The sequence below is a fragment of the Raphanus sativus genome, chromosome 6, assembly GCF_000801105.2.
Source record: "Raphanus sativus cultivar WK10039 chromosome 6, ASM80110v3, whole genome shotgun sequence".
Taxonomy (NCBI): Eukaryota; Viridiplantae; Streptophyta; class Magnoliopsida; order Brassicales; family Brassicaceae; genus Raphanus; species Raphanus sativus.
In genome coordinates this window covers 25,404,423-25,425,378 of record NC_079516.1, presented here as the reverse complement: position 1 = coordinate 25,425,378, position 20,956 = coordinate 25,404,423, and the positions used below count along the sequence as shown (strand labels likewise).

Below are 20,956 nucleotides of genomic sequence, written 5' to 3'. Positions count from 1 at the left end.
AACTTCAACTTTAAACGACATGGGTGATGCGATATCTCGGCCAGAAGGGGAAGGAAGAAATTCCGATCCTTGATGTCTTTATGGTTAAGATGATAGTTTCTTGTAGATGTTAATGGTGGCCCATCTTGTTTTTTATTTCTTTTTTGCCAAGATGGTCCAAACTTATGATCTTTTTTTGTACTTCTTTCATTATATGATATTTATAATTTAGCAAAAAAAAATTATTTGAGAAGTGAATTTGATTTTTGTCATGTTCTCCATAGTTATAAGTTTAGTCATATTTTATGCTTGATTATTAATAGTAATAAATAACTTTAGTGATTTAATTAATAAATTATCATTATCTTGAAAATAGTTAAAAGGTTATAAAGACAATATCATAGCCAAACTTATACACTATAAATTAAGTATTACATATATATTTCTGTTATATTTGGTTTAGTAATAATAAAGCGACTCTATTTTAATATATATATCACATAAGATAGAATGTATCATTGACCTTTTTACGATAAATTTTTTAGAACAATAAAAATCACTCATTGTGATAATTTCTGAAGAATTGGTAAAAGATTCAAAATTATTTAACTTTTTACTGCGAAATAATTTTTCTTTCTCACTTTTAAATTTAGAACGTTGAAAGTCTTTATTATTCTTAGTAAATAATTATGTTACATTTGTTAATATATAATTATTCATAAATTAAAAAAATACATTAGTTTGGTATTCATGATTTTATATTATATTATCCAAAAATATTTTACATCATAATATTTTTAAAATAAATATAAAATTAATAATATATCTATTTAAATCTTAAAAAATACATGTAAAATACCTGGTAAACTGATACACAAGCTTGTATTTTCACACTCTTATAGATCATACGGTGCCTATTCACACAAATAAATTCACCTTTACATTATTGCTCTCATTGGTTATATGATTATCCATTTTTTATCAGTGGTTATAAAATTTCATATGTGACAACAACACATTAAAACATGCGGTCCTCATCTTTTTCTACACAAGAGAGATAAAAAGATTCAAGAACTTTCTTGATCTTGATTTTGTATATTCTCTCCGATACTGTAAACTTCTTTCAGGCTTTTCGAGAAACAAGATAACCAGGAGGGTTTCTAACATTTCTTGATTTGATACTCGCAGTTTTCAAAAGTCTACGAAACTCATTGAGGCTGATTTTACCATCATGGTCAATGTCTGCTTCTTCAAGTAGTGGCTCAATGGACCCTTTCAAGCCAGTATGCTGCAAATCAAATAATAAAACCCTTTAAACAATGTGATGCTAAATTACTCATATAAGAAGCATAAAAGTAAGTGAAATGTAACCATTCGGAGTTCTTCGGCTGTTATAAATCCATCTCCGTCTATATCGAACTTCTCAAATGCTGCTCTTGATCTCTGTTGCCATTTCTCAGAATCATGCTCCTCTAGTTGATTTACGTGTAACGCAGCAGCAACAAACTCCTCGAAATCCACAAATCCATCTGTGTTGCTATCAATCTGCATGCAAGTATCAAAAACAACTTCTAGCTTAACTTTAGAACCTCATCATCATCATCTAACTTAAATTTTCATACATACCGCTTGAAGAATCTCAGCGACGCGTGCATCTTTAAGCTTCCAAGGATGATCTTTCGCAAGGGCCTAAAAGAAACATGAATTATTGTCATTGTCAAGTATAGTATATGATGGAACTGCATGAGGATTTTATATAGCTTTGTGTTCATTTTTACCTGCCGCATCTCGTCAAGGCTAATGGCTCCATTCTTATCGGCATCCATCGCACCAAACTGGTCTCTAAGATCAGCCAACTCCTCTTCATCAAGCGTCGTTGCAAGAGCCTAGAACCAAAGAAAACAACTCATGTCATATAAAAAACACACGTCAAACATCAAATAAATACAATGTCACTTGTTAATTAATACCCTTAAGGCGAATTGCTTGAGGCGGCTAAATTTCACAAACTGACGCATATTGCTGAGAACAGATATGTCTATGGGAATCTCAGTTGCATCCCCTCCTTCTCTAACCCATGGATGCGCTGAAACCACAATTCTCATGAGAAGATCAGAAGAATCATAACAAAAAAATAAAGGAAAATATGCTTACATAATGCCTGTGCAGCTGTTAATCTAGCTCTTGGGTCTTTTACTAACAACTTCTTAACGAAATCTTTGGCGCTGTTGCTAATGGTTGGCCACGGTTTTCTTCTGAAGTCAGGTTTGTTCTTCAATACCTAAACATACCAAAAAATCTTCTGTTCAAGATTAAGAAAAAAAAAAGGGAATATTTATCATTTTTTCTCGTTGAGGAATACTACACAAACCTCTTTGAAGATACCATCTTCAGTCTTATCCCAGAAAGGTCGTCTCCCGCAGAGAAGAATGTAACTGATAACACCGATACTCCACACATCTGATTCGGGTCCTGACCTTCGTTTCAATACTTCAGGTGCTACGTAATACGCGCTCCCTACTATATCATGAAACTTCTTGCCTATAACATTGTACGTATCAAGATTATTGCTAATATAAAGGTTAGGTCGTCAAAGAAGAATATATGAAGACAAAGTTTGGAATCACCTGGTTTTATGAAGTCTGATAAACCGAAATCTGTAGCTTTTAGAGCCGAGTCTTCTTCAGTTGATTTGAAAAGAAAATTCTGATTTGTTTTAAAATAAAAAAGTAGTGAATAAAAAAAAACCAAACTACACATTTAAAAACGCGATGATGAAGAAATGAATATACTAACCTCTGGTTTCATATCTCTATGAACCAAACCACGTAAATGACATTCAGCTGCAACTTTTAGCATCTGTCTCACTACCACGGCGGCGTCTCTTTCGGTATAATGACTATCTTTCCTGATAAATAATAGCAACAAAAAGTATTTAAGACTCGACCGTTCATCAACAAACTAAAATGTAACAGTCAGAGAAAGGCCTTACTTGGCTAATATCCGATCCAGCAATTCACCACCTTCACATAACCTAAATAACAATATACACAATGAGTAAACTAATTAGCAACAGAGGAAGTCTCGTTTGTTGACCCAAGTAGAGTGGCCAAAAAGTTTACTATTATTTCTAAAGTAGGTTTCGGTTAGAGATCGATAAAAGTCATCATCTCAGAAAAAACATTTTGAGATACCACATTGAAAGTTTAAAGAAAAAGATTTGAGTCAATCCACTTATCTTCAATTGGTTCTAAATTATGGTTCTAAATTGTAACACAAAAAAACTTAATGATTTATCCTTTCTTATTTCTTGTGGCGCAAGAAAGAAACACGTTCTATAAAAGGCTTTTTTACTTACTCCATGGCTATATAAACAGAGTTCTTGTCCTCGAAGGCATTGTAGAACCGAACAACGTTTTCATGACCAGTTAAAGCTTGAAGTATCTTCACCTCTCTCCTAACATCTTCCACAGCTATCGGCAGTGTCATCTGCCCTCCAAATCAAAACCCTAGCGTTAAGCTCAAGGAAAGCAAGAAAGAATCCAATATCGACTAATAAACGTTACCTTGGCTTTATCGATTTTCTTGACGGCGACACGATCTCCGGTTCTTTTATCGGTAGCAACATATGTATAACCGAACTGGCCATGTCCGAGCAACTTCCCGATGGTGTAACGGTTATCGAAATCTTTAGCGTACCCGAAATCCACGCGCTTTCCGTACGGGATCTTTTCTCCGTGTCTCTTCACCTTCTCTCTCGCCTTCCCGTGCGTTGGCGTCTGTCGCGTTTGCGTATGGGGCGGCGTTTTCTTATTCGGCGTCGTCGCGGCGTTTCGTCGCGGTTGGGTCTTGTGGTCTTTTTGGATCGTGACGGCTAGGAATGAACATGGGGATTGTGGCGGTCTGGGTTTAGCGACGGTGAGGGGATGATGTGGTGGGTTGGGACTCCGGGGGCTGCGGTGTTGGCGGCCGGAGACTTTGGCGGAGGAGAAACAGAGACCCATGGTTTCGGTTTCTGGATCCTACGCGATGAGGATGTTATGTGTGGCGTTAATGAATAGAAAATGAAGTCGCCATTGAAACAGCTTTGCCAGACATATCGTGTGTAATGATAGAGAGAAGGGAATGTCAATCCTGTTGGAATCAGTTTGTCTAAAAAGAGAATTAAATTAGTATCCATTTTTTGATTAAAAATTAGTATCCATTTAACAATGTTCGCAAATTTACCGGCACAAATTTTGATATAATATAAAATTTTATATTTTCGATCTTCGATAATATATTTTAATAGTTTTAACCGAAAATTTTTTGTAACTAATTTTAAATATATTTAATTTATTAATACTTCAAAAATTTTAAATAGAATTTATGTAGTATTTAATTAATTTTTTTACATCTTTTACAAATCAATATTTCATTAAATTTTTATAACATTATTGTTAGAGCATATATATATATATAATTTAATTGGTTTACAGATCAAATTTTTGTCCATAAAAATTCTTAAAATCCAAAACATCAACTAATGTGACAAATAGACTCACACTTGAAACTAAAGTATAAATACACACAAAATTATTAAGAAAAAACAAAACAATATATACGTGAATTCTGTTGATTTAATAAAAAGTTAAGAATAAAAAAAGATTCATAAATTTAGAAATATACTTTTATTCATAATATTCTTTGGATTTTTTGTGATTTATGTAATTTTCTGGTTACTTTCTTTTAGACAAAATCAAAACATTTTTTTTTTGAGATTTTGAAAAAGTTTTTGGAAATGGTGAACTTCTAAAAAAATAATATTTTGCGATTGATTCTGATTTGATAACATTTAAAACCTCTTAGAAAGGAAACTATACAATTATAAATAATGCATAAAATATTTACAAATTTTAAACTTTATGAATTATTTCTCAGAAGATTTAGAATCCTTATAAATAGTTTGATAAATCATAATAAATGGTTTTATAACTCAAGAAAATAATTTGTTATCAATGATCAATAATTTAAAATCTTAACTTTGTATAATTTTATAAAGATTTTATAAATATTTTGTAAACTCCATACATAATTTTACAAATATTTTAAAACTTCTTTGATGATTTAAAACCTATTAACCATCATAAACATTTTCTAAACTCCTATAAATAATGAAAAATTCTTCTTTATAAATGGTTTTATAAATATTTATAACATTTTGTATAGATTTTTATATATTGATTTGTTAGCTCTTATTAATGATATAATAATCATTATTGATGATTTAAAACCTTAAAATGATTACCAAATATTTATATAATTATATACTATTATATATCTGGTATAAATCATTACTAATGAATCAATATAAATGACTTTAAGTTTAATATATATATTAATCATCACAAATGATTTTAAAATATTTTAAATAATTAATAAACTTGTTATATGATGCATCAATAGTTATTATAATATTTTTATCAAAATTATATGTTTTATATATGTATATTATGACTTATATAGAAAAATAAAGTTTTTATGATTGTTTATAATAGAAAAATAAAGCTAGCATATTAGTTTTAGTAACAACTTTTTAACAACATACTTCATATAATTTATAAATAGACTATTAATGAAAAATGGAATGATGAAGTATTATATATAATTTCCATATTTGATACCATTTGATATCTTTATAATATTATTTGAGAAGTCAGTTTCCTATGTGTCGCGCTCACGTTAACTGTCACGGCGGTTGATTACATTGATACCCTTAATAAATTAAAAATATTATATTCAAATACTATTATTTATTTTTTATTTAAATTTCTTTTGTAAGATTTTCCAAATATAATAAAAGGAAATATTTATAAAGGTTATAAAGCGAATTTTAAAACAAAAACATATGTATAAATAATATGATTTCATTAAAAAGGAAAGTTCACCAAATAGTAATATTCTATTTAACAATATTTTTTGAATGACATAATATATACTAATAAAATACTTTCTTTATATTTTTCAAAGTAATATAGAATATTTTTACATATCTATCAACTTTTAGATGATTATATAAAATAATTAAGTAACATAAACTGATATATGTTTAATTTTACTACTTATTTTTAAGAGATATTAAATTTTATGTTTTTATGTTTGTGCAACTTAATATAACCATATCAAAAGGCATACAATTAGTTAGAATTTATAAAAATACTTTTGTTATTGTAAATATTGATGTGTTCATGAGCATCTTTTTATAACATATTTAAAAAAACAAAAATTAATTTGGTATATATTATGAAAATACATGTACATTTAAACGATAACTAAAATTAATCTGACTTGACTTAATTATAATAAAAATGATTATACTTCAGCTTGAATTTGAAAGAATATATGTAACTTAATATACTCCCGACATGAGTGACTCGACAAATCCAACTTATATCTAAAATCATAGATTTAACTATAATAAAAAAATATAATTTTATAATAATAACAATTTATTTTATAAATATAAACTATAGGATGACTCAAAACACATTAACATATGAAAATAAAATATTAACTAACTGTAACAATTTAGGTCTTTTTTAAAATTTATATATATGCATGAGACTTCAAAATATTATCTTTATATTTATTTACATAATTTTGATTCAAACACTTTAGTTTATTTTTTTATTTCATTCTAAACATAATATATCTTAAGTTATACATAACCTTCCTAAAATATATTTAAATATCTAAGACAACAGCCAACCTAAATGCAAATAAGAAAATTAATCAAAATTTTATTAAATTTAGAATAAAAGATACTATACTTTAATTCGTAGAAATAGATGCAATATAATATATCCAAATGATAACTAAATCGACTGTAAGAATAACAAAACCAACTAGATGTAACATATTTAAAATCATATTTCTAATTAAAGTAATATAACATTATTAATACAAATTATGCATAAATTATAAATTAATTAAAATTTAAAAATAGCAGTCAATTATTATAGTATATATTTATTTTATAGATATTTATACCCGTGCATGAGCACGGGAAAATCACCTAGTTATTAATGATTATGCATAAAACTATGTAAATAGTTTGACAACTAACATTAACTAATTCTATGATTTCCTTTTTTAAATTTGATTAAAATAAATAAAAATTATAAATCATCGACTAATGAAATTATAAGGATTTTTCTCAGGTATGAGTGACACGTCAGCAGAGGTCAATAAAGTGACTTCTCATTTAGAGTATGAATGTGTGCACAGAACAAATGCAGTCTAATTGCAGGCCATTCAATATGCAGATAGAACTGCATTTTTTGTCCATTTATGTTTACAAATGCAGAACCCAAAAACATGAAAAAATAAAAGTTATCCTGCATGCCGATCTCGTTTGCTCTTTAAAATTGATGTCCTGCATCTGCTAAAAAAAAGGCATGGGTGGGAGGGAGAGGCCCAATGAATAATAGCTTATCTTTTTTTCTTAAAGTTTTTTACAAATACTTTGATTATTTCCCTTCATTTCTTTTCAAACTAAAATTCCTCTACAACATAAGGTTTAATGTTCCATTTTCTTTTATTTTTTATACGATAATTTATAAATGAAATTTTATAAATTTTATAAAATATATAAAATGATATTTATGTTATGTTTAATTAGTATTTATATATTTAGGTTGTTTTTACATCCATTAAAATAATTCAAAATTAAAGTATTTTTAAAAAGATTGGGATTATAAGTTTTATGATTATAGTATTTTTGTCTTATTCATTTTATGTAACATTTTTAGGAAAACAAAATTGCATAAATATATATATATATATATATATATATATATATATGTATAATGAAAATATTATATTACATATATATATATATATATGTATATATATATTCTATAATATCTTCATTGATAATTATATGGACCCAATATCCATAGAACCGAACCGAAACAAAATGACACCCAAAATTTAAAATACAATTACAAATTTTATAATTAAAATATCAATTATATCATAAATTTTTTATTTATAAACCGAATCACCCAAAACTTGAATTACCAACAATTTAGAATTATTTGAATTACCCAAATTTGTTTCCAAACAACCTCAAACTACCCACTATTTAACTTGAAAACTGAATTATCAGACGTTTTTATTCATATTATTTGAAATTACCAACCAAATTTGGAACCACGTTTCCCAACTTTGCTATCTAACCCAAAATAATCATATTGGAATCAAATTAAAATTTTCAATTAACCAAACCATTCTTGAATCTCTAATAAAAAAACAAATAATAGGAAAAAAGAATACTCTTTATAATTTTTGTAACTGTGATGAATTTTTATATAATCTTAAATTTACCATATTTATTAAAATGATGATATGTACTGTTATTTTTCATCATGGTATTTATTACTTATATATAACAAGTTTTTATTTTGTTTAGATATTTATTTTCATTAAAAATTCAGCATTTATTTAAATACAATAATTTATTAATTTTGTTTGATCTGCATTTGTTCTGTGTGTTCTGCTTGATCTGCATTTTAGTTTGATTTGCGTCACCCATTCGAAGCCTTAATATATATAGGAGGATAATTACAGAGTTTAATAGAGTTGGTCTCTCAATCATAAAAGTAAATAAAGACTTGAGTATCGATACCATAAAAGTAAATAATACACATTCACCTTCATTCTCCAAGCTTTTCTTCTTCTTCTTCTTCATAAGACAAGAAAAACAAATCCTCAAAATATCTGCAACTACAACTGCCGCTGGTAAAAAAGAGAAGAAGATGGGGAATAAGGGCGACAAGAGGAATATGACGGTGGTTGACGTTGACGTTTCTCTTTTCTCTTCGGATCAAGTAATCGTTATTTGGGATGCTGAGAATTGCCCTGTTCCAAGGAGAATGAAGAATGTGGAGGATGTACCAGCTGAAATCAGAAAAAAGCTGAGAGACGCTGGCTACAAAGGTGATGTAGATAAATATTTGGGATATTTCTAAATATTTATTATTTATTTTATTAGTTAGTTATTTAGATAATTATCTTTATTATTTTAGGGTTTTATGATGTTGTTATATACAACATCTTGGTTTAAGGTTGTATTCAAATTATCAGTTTTTGATTGATTAATAAAAGTTAAGAGTTTTCTCTTTGTTCCTTGTTTTCGGTAGATCACTGGTGATCTCAATGAATTTAAAAAGACAGTGATCCATGCAAAAAATAGGGCGAAATTGTATTGATGAAGATTTTGTGCAGTATCTTAATAATCTGTTGAGTGCAAACTTTGTGCAAAAATGGATCTGTGAAGAATCATGTTATAAACATATCCATGCAAAAATCGTGCAAAACGTGCTATTGAAGATTCGACGAAGAGTTTTTCTTGGAAAAGTTTTGGATTCAAAGATTACGAACAAGATTCGAGGACGAATCTTCTCCAATCTGAAAAAATGATGTAGATAGATATTTGGAAATCCGCTACATCAAAGGGACATATATATTACGGCCGTTGTATCTGAGAAACAAAAGACGCTTAGCGATAGTGCTTTGGTCGCACTCCAAAGCAACGGTGTTCACTTTGCACACTTCAACACAGTCGGTAAATATTCCTCCATTTTTTTTGTAAACTATAGAGTCGAGAGAGTGTTGCATTTAGAAACAAAGAGAGTCAAGAGATGGGGACTAAAGTTATGCAGCATTAGATCACACCTATAAAGATTATAGAAGACAAAAATATATCATTATTTAGATTTTATCGTCTCATTCTTTTTTTTTTACTTTTTGCTAATATCTGCATCATGCTGATTAATAATAAATCCCTGTGGTGACACAACTAAGTTAACATTATCACAAAGCATTAGATTAATTTTTCGTCACATTATATTTATTAACGCCAAACAAAAAGAAAATGTTACATGGTTTTTCTATTTGGAATTTTCTTTGACATGTTTCATTCACATAACTTAATTTTTGTCTCTCTGCCATATAAGAATATCAACAAAGTTGAGTTCCATCTTTTGAAACAGATTTTTAGAAATCATAGCTTTAAATATAAATGAGTTTAACTTTCCACGTTGAAAATAACTTAGGTTTGTGATAATGAAATTTTCATTTTCTGTCATTTTGTGAAAAAATTAAGGCTCATTTAGGTGAATATACAAATATTGGATGGTAATTGGGAAACTATATATAATTTGAAAGTAATTGCAGAACTGGTTATTTATTGGTTATGATCTGACGATATAACCCAAGCGCCGAACGAGGAAGCTACGTAATAGCCTGTAGCAAGATATAAATAAATATTTGGTAATATATCATGTCAGGAATGTGGCAGGAGTAAAATGACGTATATGCTTTGGTATGGTAGAATTGAAATTTGATTTTATAATACTTTATACAACATTATAGTTAATTCCCTTACTTGATAGCAAATTCTATCAAGCTATGACAATGTTAAACCAAATTCAATTGGCTAATCCGACGATATGTATAATAGTTACTAAATACATCTTCTAAAAATTAAGGTACAACGATTTAATATATCATAAGTCAAATTAAGTTATAAGAATATATGGATTAATACTTAAGCATGGTTTGTAACCGGATACTAGATAGTTATTCCGGATCATACGTAAATTATCCAGTGATATCATTTGTTAATCAAAGATTTCAATTATGGTTAACTCCAAATAAAACCCGAAACGTTGGGAGTTATTCAGATAAAATACACTAAAACATATATAAAGTTTAATTATCGAATAATACATAGTTAATCCAGATTGAATGCATAATAATCACTAAATACATCTTCCATAAAATAAAATGTAATGGTGAAATATATCATGTGATCAAATTGAATTATTAAAATATATAAAGAAAAATTTTGGAAAATGTCACGATCGGAGGAAGAGTAAAAATTTCAAATTTTTTTTAGATTAGCTAAAAACATTAAGCTGGAGAGAGAGGAAGATAGTAGTGTAGATACATAAGGTCCGAATGGTGACCACAGATTTGGCAAAATAAGCGGTGCAGAATTTAAGTGCGGGACAGTTCAACTGCGGTTCGTGCGTTTTGCGGGACAAGTGCGGTTTTGATAAAATTAGCGGTGCGGAATTGTATTTGATTGGTGAAAATCTATAGTTTGCGGAATTGAACAATTAAGTACAATTTAAATAATGTAAATAGATATATCAATATAATTAATACAATTAAAATTTGAAATTGTCTATTTAGTGGTATTCAAATGTTTTTTAGGTTTTCGGGTTTTCGAATATTTTTAGGTTTTCAGGTATTTTTTGGGGTTTCAGGTATTTTTTGGGTTTTCAAATCCAGTTCGGATACTTCAGATCATTTCTAGCATAAATACACGAACATAACTGAACCAAAAATATATCCAAAAGTTACATGTATTTTCGATGGACCTGACAGAAACCGATCTGAATCTGACCCGAAAACCTGAATGTCTACATCTAACTTAGGTAATCATTCCGTCATCGGTTCGGTTTTGGTTCAGATCCGTCTAGATATTATGAAATTTTGTTCGATTTTGGTTATTTTGGTTTGATACAGTTCATTTTTCAGTTCCATATAATGTGTTCAGACTTAAATAGAGGAAGATCAATTTGTTTTATTTATTTTAAATATTAAATTATGAAAATAATAATTAAAAAGGTAAATATTTACATTAAATAGTAGTAACATGTAATTATGGAACACACATCTAGTTTAAATATTAGACCATGACTAAGATAACTAAATAAATATTATTTAGAGTGAATTGGACCAAAATACAAAAAGAATCGATATATTACTGAAATACCTAGGGTAGATTTTTTGTGGGCCGCAACTTGGTATCAGCATAGGTAAAATGTCAAAAATACTCTGATGTTGTGTAGGAAATAAAAAACGTTTTATAGGATGGAAGCTACAGGGAGTTTCATAATGATTAGGGTAGGATATAATCCTCGCAATGGTAATGTGGCAGTAGGTATGTAGTTTTGGGCGAATCATATACTGTCGATACGAGAAGAGAAATTTGATCTGCCTAAGAAATACCAAAAAAGATTACGCTCATCAGTAGAGGCACAATGGTCAGCACATATTCTAAAAATAAAAACAAAAAAAAGGAATGGGTACAGAGTATAATCTTTGTGTTGGCAATACAAATATTCTATTATTTATTTGATAACTAATAAATAACTAATGAAAAACGCACCCAAGTTAAAAACCGCACCATATCTGCTGCATGATAATATTAGGTGCGGGACAATGAGTTTGTTCGTAAATTTTGATACGCCACAGTGTTTTGTTTTTTTAACTTTTTGTTCTTAGAAAAACGCATGTATTAAGTAAATAATGTTGATTGGTAAAACAAAAGCGTTATTCCAATTCCGCAATGAATTACGTCCTGCACTTTATCTCCATTCACTCTCATAATAGATAGATCATATCTTTTGTCGGATATAGATAGTAGTGTAGAGGCATCTTGGTGATTATCAAAAGTTGTACAGTGTATTTCTATATAACTAATTAGTTTATATTTGTAGTCATCGAGTGCAAATTCCCAAAAATTAATGTACAAAATAGAATATATTTTAATAACATCTTCAATTTAAATCATATAGACTAAATCATATTGTTTTTTTTAATGAAAATCTAAGAATACTTTGAATACATATTTTATTCTTTTTATGAAAAGTTATGAAGGAATTTCTTTGTAAAATCAAGTCAAAGAGATGTATTGTGGAAAAGATGAATAGACTATTACTGAAAAATAGAATAATGAAGTATTATATAGAAGTTCTATATTTGATACAATTTGATATTATAAATGATTATGCATAAAACTATATAAATAGTTTGACAACTAACATTTATTGATTCTATGATTTCTCTTTTTAGATTTGATTAAAATAAATAAAAATTATAAATCATCGACCAATGAAATTATAAGAATTTTTCTCAGATTGCATGTATGAGTGACACGTCAACAGAAGTCAATAAAATGACTTCTCATGTAATATATTAAAGGATTTTTGTGTGAAACTATAGGGAAAATGAGAATCATCGAACTAATTGCTGAATTATGGTCTAGTCGTCTAGATGAGGTCAGTGTTGCAGGAGAAGTCAAAATGATCAAAGTCTTAGTTTGGTATATTCCTTTGTTCGGAAACTCGCTAGGCGCTACGCGTGCGGCACACCAAGGCCTAGCGATTTTTTAGAAAAGCGGAGAAAACTCGGGGAGTACGCGGGGAGGAATTTTTTTATACTTTTATATGTATAATACCATAATTATAAGTATAATACAAAATTTTTATGTATAATACTTCTTTATATATAAAATATACTTGGTATTGAAATTAAAAAAAATTTAAATATCTATTAACAATTCAAATCTATAATTCTTTAGTAATTTTACATGTATAATATTTTATTTAAATGTATAATACATCTCTATAATATTATTTGAGAAGTCAGTTTCCTATGTGTCGCGCTCACATTAACTCTCACGTTGGTTGATTACAATGATACCCTTAATGAATCAAATATATATCTAATTATCATTATTATATGCCTGTTTTATTTTATTTTTCCTTTTTTATTTAGGTTTTCTTTTTATTTTTTATTTTAAAAATAACCTATATATCTAAGAAAATTAAAAATTAAAAAAAACGAAAATACATTTTATATATAATGTAATTCATAAAAAGGAAAGTTCACAAGATAATCTTGATTTTAATTCTTAAGAGAGTTAATTTTTGAGATATCCAATAAAAATATTACATCTAATTTAGTTTGATTTTTAAAATTTTCAAAATATAATATATTACAAAAAGGAAAAGTCTAAAAATTTTAAAAACTGAATTTAGAAACGAAAATATATGTACATATAATATGATTTCATTAAAAAGGAAAGTTCACAAAATAGAGTTATTCCATTTAAAAAAAACATAAATTTACTTTTGAAGTAAAAAAATAAATTATTTATATCTATTCTTTCTTTGCTGGAAAACTATATTTTCATATAATTTGACTTCATAATAATGAATTTCACACATATAAATAATCTTGATATTAGAAAAAAAGAAAATTGTATTTGTTTTGACAAATTTTTTTGAATAATACAAAATATATATTTTTCAAAGTGATTATATAAAATAATTAAGTAACATAAATTGATATAATATAATTTCTTAAAAGTAATCACAAATAGTTTTACTGCTTATTTTTAAGAGATAATAAAATACAAAATAAATTTCAACAATAAACACATTTTGATCAAATAATTATAAAATATTTTTTGATCAAAGAATAGAATAACACTAATTTTTTAAACGAGTTAGGTATTATATTTTATCATAATTAAAAAAATCTTAGCATTTATTTTCCTTTTTAATTTTATGTTTTATGTTTGTGGAACTTAATATAACCATAATAAAAATACCCTAGAAAATCTGAGTTTTCATTTACAAGATTATTTAAAATATTTTTTTAATTTAAATAAATTTCAGTTTACCATTCAACATATCCAAAGCATAAAATTATTTAAAATTTATAAAATATTTTTATTTATTAATTACTTATATTTATAACTTAATATTGTTCATCACTTTATCTTCTAATATTTGTTTAAAAATTAACATATAATTTGATAAATATTACCAAAATACATACACATTTAATTAAACGATAAATAAAATAAAATTTGACTTAGTTATATAAAAAAATAATTATACTTCAGTTTTTCATTTGAAAAAAAAATGTTTAACTTAGTATACTCACAACATGAGTGATTTGATTAATCCAACTTATATCTAAAATCATAGATTTAAATACAATAAGAATATATAACTTTATAATAATATTTTATTTATTTTATAAATATAAATGATAGGATAACTCAAAACATATTAACAAGTGAAAATAAAATATTAATCAACTGTCACAATTTAGTTATTTTGTAGAATTTATATATATGCATGAGATTTCAGAATATTATTGTTATATTAATTTATGTAAGTAGGAATCAGACACTTTAGTTTATTTTTTTTTTATTTCATTCTAAGAATAATATATCTTAAGTTATACATAGTTTTACTAAAATATATTTAGATATCTAAGACAACAACCAATTTAAATGCAAATAAGAAAATTAATCAAAATTTAAATATATTTTGAATAAAAATATTGTAGTTGAATTTATAAAAATATATGTAATCCAATATATCCAAATGATAACTAAATCGACCATAAAAACAATTAAACTGATAGAAGATAACATATCTAAAATCATGTCTAAACTAAATTAATGTAGTATTATTGATATAAATTTTACATATAAATTACAAACTACTTTAAAACTAAAACTAAATATCAATCAATTATTGTAGTATATTCACTTTACAAATATTTATATCCGTGCATGAGCACGGGAAAATCACCTAGTATTATATATAATTCATGTCTAAAGTATCCTTGGTACTAAAATTATAAATTTGTAAAATATCTATTAACAGTCCAAGTCTAACAATACAAAATATAAAAATAACTCAGATTTCTTATAAAAAAAGTTTCAGTAGCAAAATTCCAAGCAGTTAATTTTTTTTTAAAGGTCATTTGCTATTTCCTTTTTAAACAAAAAAAGATACAAATTGTTACATTAACATATAATCCATCGAAAGCCCAACAGGCCAACACTAAATTACAAAATTGTTAAGCAAAAAAAAACATGAAAAAAAGAAAAAAACCACTCAGTTTATTAAATGAAAGACAAGTAATTTATAAAACATCCCACATCGGGTACATGGGGAAGTAATGGTCGTACACCAACACTATAAATAAGCAAGATGTCCCCTTCTAATAAATTATTCGGATCTGAACAAAGTCATGGCCCAATAAGATAGGCCTAGCTTTATAAAAGTTATAAAATTAATCGGTGTTTAATCGGATTAATAGTGCGTAACTTTGCCCAAATCGAAACACTGGATCTCCGAGTAGCGTTTTCGCGGCCGCGTTTGCGGCTACTCGACCGCGTTTTAGAACAGTGGTATATTCTGGTTGGTCTGGTTAATGTAAACCTTTATGATAACGAAAGCGTAATCAATATAACCAGCTCTTTTATCACAAACAGCTAGAAAGACCCCTTTTTCTATGAATTTTGTCTTGAAACTTAATTTTGCATTTACGATGCTGTGATCTTTTTCTATTTTACTAACTGATAAGTTGTAGAATGCTGATGTGAAAGTGGAATAAAATTCATTTCCCTATGTTATGGGAATATGCAAAATATGTTTTCATTCTCTTAACCCTTTTCCTATGATAGGTTTTGATCAAATACAAACTTTTACCAGTTTTCCAGCTCTATTCAAGAAAGTGATTCATGAGGAGAAGAATGAGATCAAGAACTTGCTAGTTGCCATCTTTCAATGCAAGCAACTTATAAGAAGCCTCTGCACGAGCTTCATCCAACTTTTCTGAGAGATCTTTCATGAATGGTGTACTTGTTCCGTGGCTTATCCGCAGAATGTCATATGCCTTAATCAGTGAACTCACCGCCTCTTCGGTTTGCCCCAGCAACCTGCAAATATAACAATTATGCCTTTTCGTCAACATAGTAACCGTCGCAAAGTTATTACATGGCTTTATAACCAAGTTCCTCCTATACCACTAAGCCAAGCTCTCTTGGTAAATATGAAGTGTTGCATTTAGGCTATAACCTATACTAGTAAACAGTAGAAAGTCTTAAGCACTATAAGTAAGTAAAGCAGCTGTGAAACATGTAGAGGAATGGCTTTTTTGATAGTGTTTGGAAAAGCTTATCTGGTCCTATGGATTTTAGCGTTAAAATGTCCTGATATTAATCTGTAAATACAGTAAATGAGAGAAAGAATTAAAGAAGTTTTTTGTACCATTCTAATTTTCCCTGGGTATAGAACTGCAGGCCAATCAAAGGATGTGTTTCTGGATATACTCCTGCAATTATATGAACAAAGTAAGCACAAGTTACATATAACCACCAACACATTTGATTGACTTTACAACTATTATATCACTATGTTACTTCTTTGCCAGCTTCCCTAACATCTAGTCAAGATACGTACTTGTTTCTGTTATAGATAATTAATTTACAGTAAGTCTTAAAAACCCCACATAGAACAACCTTCATAAAGAGCTTCTAAGTTCTGTTCAAAATATAAATCCTACACTACTAGAAGTCTACTTACTTTGGTAAACAGGGACTATAAGTTTGCAGTAATCCAAAGCTTCTCTCCAGCTTTCTACTTCCATCAGCATCTGCAAAGGAATGCGTAATAGTAAGCTTTGAGACACCACATTTGTATCGTTTTCTTAAAATTATGTACAACTTTCAAATGTCCAAAACCTTCTTTCCAAAAGAAACGCACCTTGAGAAGTTTTTCACGGGTTCTCATTAAAGAGATGGAGAAAGAATGGTAAAGCTTCTCTTGTAGTTTCTCCATTGTCTTATACAGCGCAATAGCGTCTTGTTTATCTGAAAATGGTCAAAGATTCTCTCAGACAACTTGCAATACAAGTTAATGTAACCAAGATCAGTTAAGTTTGTTCGGACATATAAATGCAAACATTGAGGAAGCAAAGCAGGCAACATATACTTTCTGCGGAAGGAGATGCAGGAGCCTTCTCTGAAACTGTTTTCAGATCACCCGCCAACTTTTTAACCTCTTCCTTGCTCCTAAGAAGCATGCATTTCTGGCAAACAAAACCTTTATCATCTGCAAGCCAAACAAAAAAGAGATAAGAGGGATCAATAATGTTCTTGGAAACATAAACTATGTAGAGAAGTCGTTACATACCAGGATCACGGAGTAAGAAGCCATTACACTTCTCATTGGCACACCGATAGCCTTCCAACATGGCACTCTCTTCGATATCATGAGGTTTTCCCTTAGGTATGACAAATGTTTTCACATAATTGTCAAAAAATCATCATTAATAAGTGGAAAAATTAGTAAAAATGCTTACAATGTTACTACATCTGGCGCACTGACAGTGGAAGAGGTATTGTTCTTTCAGAGACTTCTGCCGAGTTAGAGTGCTTCCAGCGGTTTCAATATAACTGATAGTTACCTGATCAAAGACAAAGGATCTAACAGGTATATGTCAGTGTGCAAGTAGCATTTACGAAAGACTCAAGATGAAACTACCTCTGAATCCTTTGATATGTTCTCCATTGCTCGAACAACCGCCATCTTTTCTTCGAACACTAATACCGCATTGGGAGAGCAGCTGCAGAGGAAAAGGGTTAGACAGGAGATAAAAAATGATTAACAAAAAAAACACAAACAAAACAGATTTCAATGAAGCAAATTACCTGTGATTAATGATGGAAACCAAGGGAAACAGTCCTATCCCCTGAGGTCTCAATTCGCTATCACAAATGCTATGAGCATTGCACGAGAACTGTGTTCAGTACAAATGAAAGTGGCTCAAGAAATTATCCCATTGTAACAGATAAAACAAAGTGACCGATCTATTTTGACCTTCAATAGTAGTGTATCTTTTCAGATGCAAAATCATATCATCACCAGCCTATCTATATAATACCCGGAGAAGAGACAAAAGGGACTGAAGACGAACCTTTGAAAAGTTCTCGGCAATCTCTTTAAGATCAAGACTAGGAAACTGAAGTATCAAGTTCACAAGATTAGCCATCTGCGCGTACAACATCAACTGCTTCTCATCAAGCTCAGACATATCTACCAAATAAAAGTTAAAGAAGACAAAAAGAACAAGCAATTCTAGGTAAAAGAAGATCATCAGCTCCACAAAACTAAAACCCAAACAGAGAGGAGGATACGGGACACCAAAGCCTCCACCAAACTGTAATTGTCTGTTGTCGTGGTAGGTATGACCTGGATCAGACAAACACAGTAAGGAACTTAGAATACATTTACAACATCACAATCACACTAAGGCAGCCGATATAAAATAGACATCGTCTTCAAAACATTTCAACATAGTCAATTAAAGAACTAAAAGGTGAATGCATCAAATGATAAACCTTTTCATTTTGTAGGTTCCTCTTGAGGTAAAGCTTCACCATCAGACGTATTGTAGGAGTCACTAACAGACGTTTCTCCTTCTCAAGCCTACAGAGAGCTTTGCATTCATGGCGATGCAACTTCCACTCTGACTTCTGAACATAATCAAAATTAAACAAACAAACCAGTTACAATAACGAATCAATCACCAATCATTATACCTGGCATGAGCTCCCACAGTACCAAACCACTTGACAACCAGAACATTTCTTCAAGCCATTGTTCTTGAAACATCCATCACATCTTGATTCAGACGAGTTATTGTTCGGAACAGAAACATAAGGCTCTTGTCTTAGAATCACTTCTCCTGAAGAAAGAAGAAAAAACCTAAAAACTCAGCGGCCGAATCAAACAATTATTATCGTACGAAACCCTAAGAGAGATGAACCTGGACGAAAGTGTGTGGAGGTGAATAGAGAGCGGCCTTTTTCTGGGAGATTGGACACGGTTAAGCAGCGATCTCGTAGAAAGCTCTGCAAATCCGCCATTAGTGTAGCTTCCTCCATTGCCTTCTCTCTCTCTCTCTCTGGTGAGTGAGTTCTCTAGTAAAACAACGGTCAGTTTGAAATCAATTAGGGTCAGCCTGGTCGGTTTAGCATCACCGGTTTGATTATGAAAATTTTCGGTCCAGGAACGTTAATTTGGTTTAATTTCTGAAGAGAATTTTTAAATGGAAATTGCATTCAGTAACCCAAATTCACGACTGACTAAACTTATACCCTTCTTTTTTTTTTTCTCTTCCTATCTCTCTCTATCCACTCTATAAAACTAAATTTCTTTTTTTTTTTAATTATTTCACAAATAAACCCATTTTCAAATATTGTATTTTGTATTCAGAAAGGTACGGAGAAATAGAATAAATAACATTTTAGAGAAAAAACTAATTCAAAACTATGATTTTTATCCTACACCTGATTTTCGAGATAAAGGTATAAGTTATTTTTCTCGACGCTAGTAAATTCCTTGGTCGCCGGCGTCGGATCCTTCTCTATGTCTTCGTTTCGTAATGTTTTGTTTCCGTCTGCTCGTCGTCTCCAGTTTCTGGTTTTGTTTCCTAACTGTCTTATACGGCTCGAGTCCTTTGGTCCCTCTCGAAGCTTCTACACCAGATATATACGCCTCCTTCTAATCTTCGACAGTGCTCCTCCCTGTGGAAGCATAACCACCAGATATTCTCATCCCGAACTTGGGATCCTCAGATTTGAAGCATCTCCACCACTTCTCGCCACTTTCACCTACGACGAAACTCCATCGTACTGCATCGCAACTCTTTCAAGTTGCAGTCTATATCTGTCCACCATCCCCATCTCCAACCGCTGTCTCTCACAAGTTTTCTGCCTTGCTGGTATTGGTTCCGTCGTGTACCCCGTCTTCATGACATCACCGGCTCCCCAAAAACTCTACAGAAACAACCTTTACAGAGAAAATCTATTGATATCTTCGGCAAAGCCAATGCTCCGCCCACCGGGACTTCTCTTACGTCTTCAGCCAAAAGTTTACAAGGGACACCCGTCAACAGGATCTACTAGTCCCATCGGACGCGGAGAGACTGATATGTCTTCAAATAACAGCGTCAACGAGCTACTACTCAACAAAATCCTAATTTGCAGTCTCTTGGGCAATTCATGGGCTTGGGCTTGGTTACATCTCTTGGACCACAGTTCTATTTTGAGAGGTTTTAGGGTCCTAAAATTTTACTAATCTTCATTTATCAACTCAGATGTTTTAGGTCTTTCTTAATTTCTGTCTTATTCGAGATTAACATAGTCTCAATTGTAGGCATTTAAAACCTCAATTTCACAGCTCCATTTGAAAACACCTTCCGACTTTGCCAGCCATTATGCTAGACTCAGTGTTAAATTCACCAATGAAATTAGAGATGAAAAGAG

The 20,956-nt window shown here is 29.7% G+C and overlaps 2 protein-coding genes across 3 annotated transcripts; both read right to left on the bottom strand.

Annotated features, from left to right (window-relative positions):
- Positions 1 to 878: 878 nt before the first annotated feature.
- On the bottom strand, positions 879 to 4,101 carry LOC108808196 (calcium-dependent protein kinase 16). Its single transcript, XM_018580380.2, has 12 exons — positions 3,546 to 4,101; positions 3,338 to 3,468; positions 2,972 to 3,013; positions 2,776 to 2,887; positions 2,607 to 2,685; positions 2,351 to 2,520; positions 2,134 to 2,260; positions 1,950 to 2,065; positions 1,758 to 1,865; positions 1,606 to 1,668; positions 1,351 to 1,524; positions 879 to 1,267 (listed from the first exon to the last, which is right to left on the bottom strand). Exons 1-12 carry the CDS (start codon positions 3,981 to 3,983, stop codon positions 1,103 to 1,105), a joined length of 1,725 nt encoding a protein of 574 aa, XP_018435882.1. The 5' UTR covers positions 3,984 to 4,101; the 3' UTR covers positions 879 to 1,102.
- A 12,122-nt stretch (positions 4,102 to 16,223) lies between these two features.
- Positions 16,224 to 19,618, bottom strand: LOC108807071 (histone-lysine N-methyltransferase ASHR1). Of its 2 annotated transcripts, none has more exons than XM_056987466.1 (14): positions 19,456 to 19,618; positions 19,229 to 19,374; positions 19,028 to 19,159; positions 18,824 to 18,878; positions 18,604 to 18,722; positions 18,338 to 18,426; positions 18,171 to 18,252; positions 17,989 to 18,093; positions 17,820 to 17,910; positions 17,619 to 17,738; positions 17,391 to 17,497; positions 17,211 to 17,280; positions 16,896 to 16,959; positions 16,224 to 16,564 (listed from the first exon to the last, which is right to left on the bottom strand). In XM_056987466.1, exons 1-14 carry the CDS (start codon positions 19,571 to 19,573, stop codon positions 16,396 to 16,398), a joined length of 1,467 nt encoding a protein of 488 aa, XP_056843446.1. In that variant the 5' UTR covers positions 19,574 to 19,618; the 3' UTR covers positions 16,224 to 16,395. The 2 variants fall into 2 exon arrangements, with proteins under 2 accessions (XP_056843446.1, XP_018434814.1); XM_018579312.2 differs by having other exon boundaries at positions 19,028 to 19,162; positions 19,456 to 19,617.
- Positions 19,619 to 20,956: the final 1,338 nt, after the last annotated feature.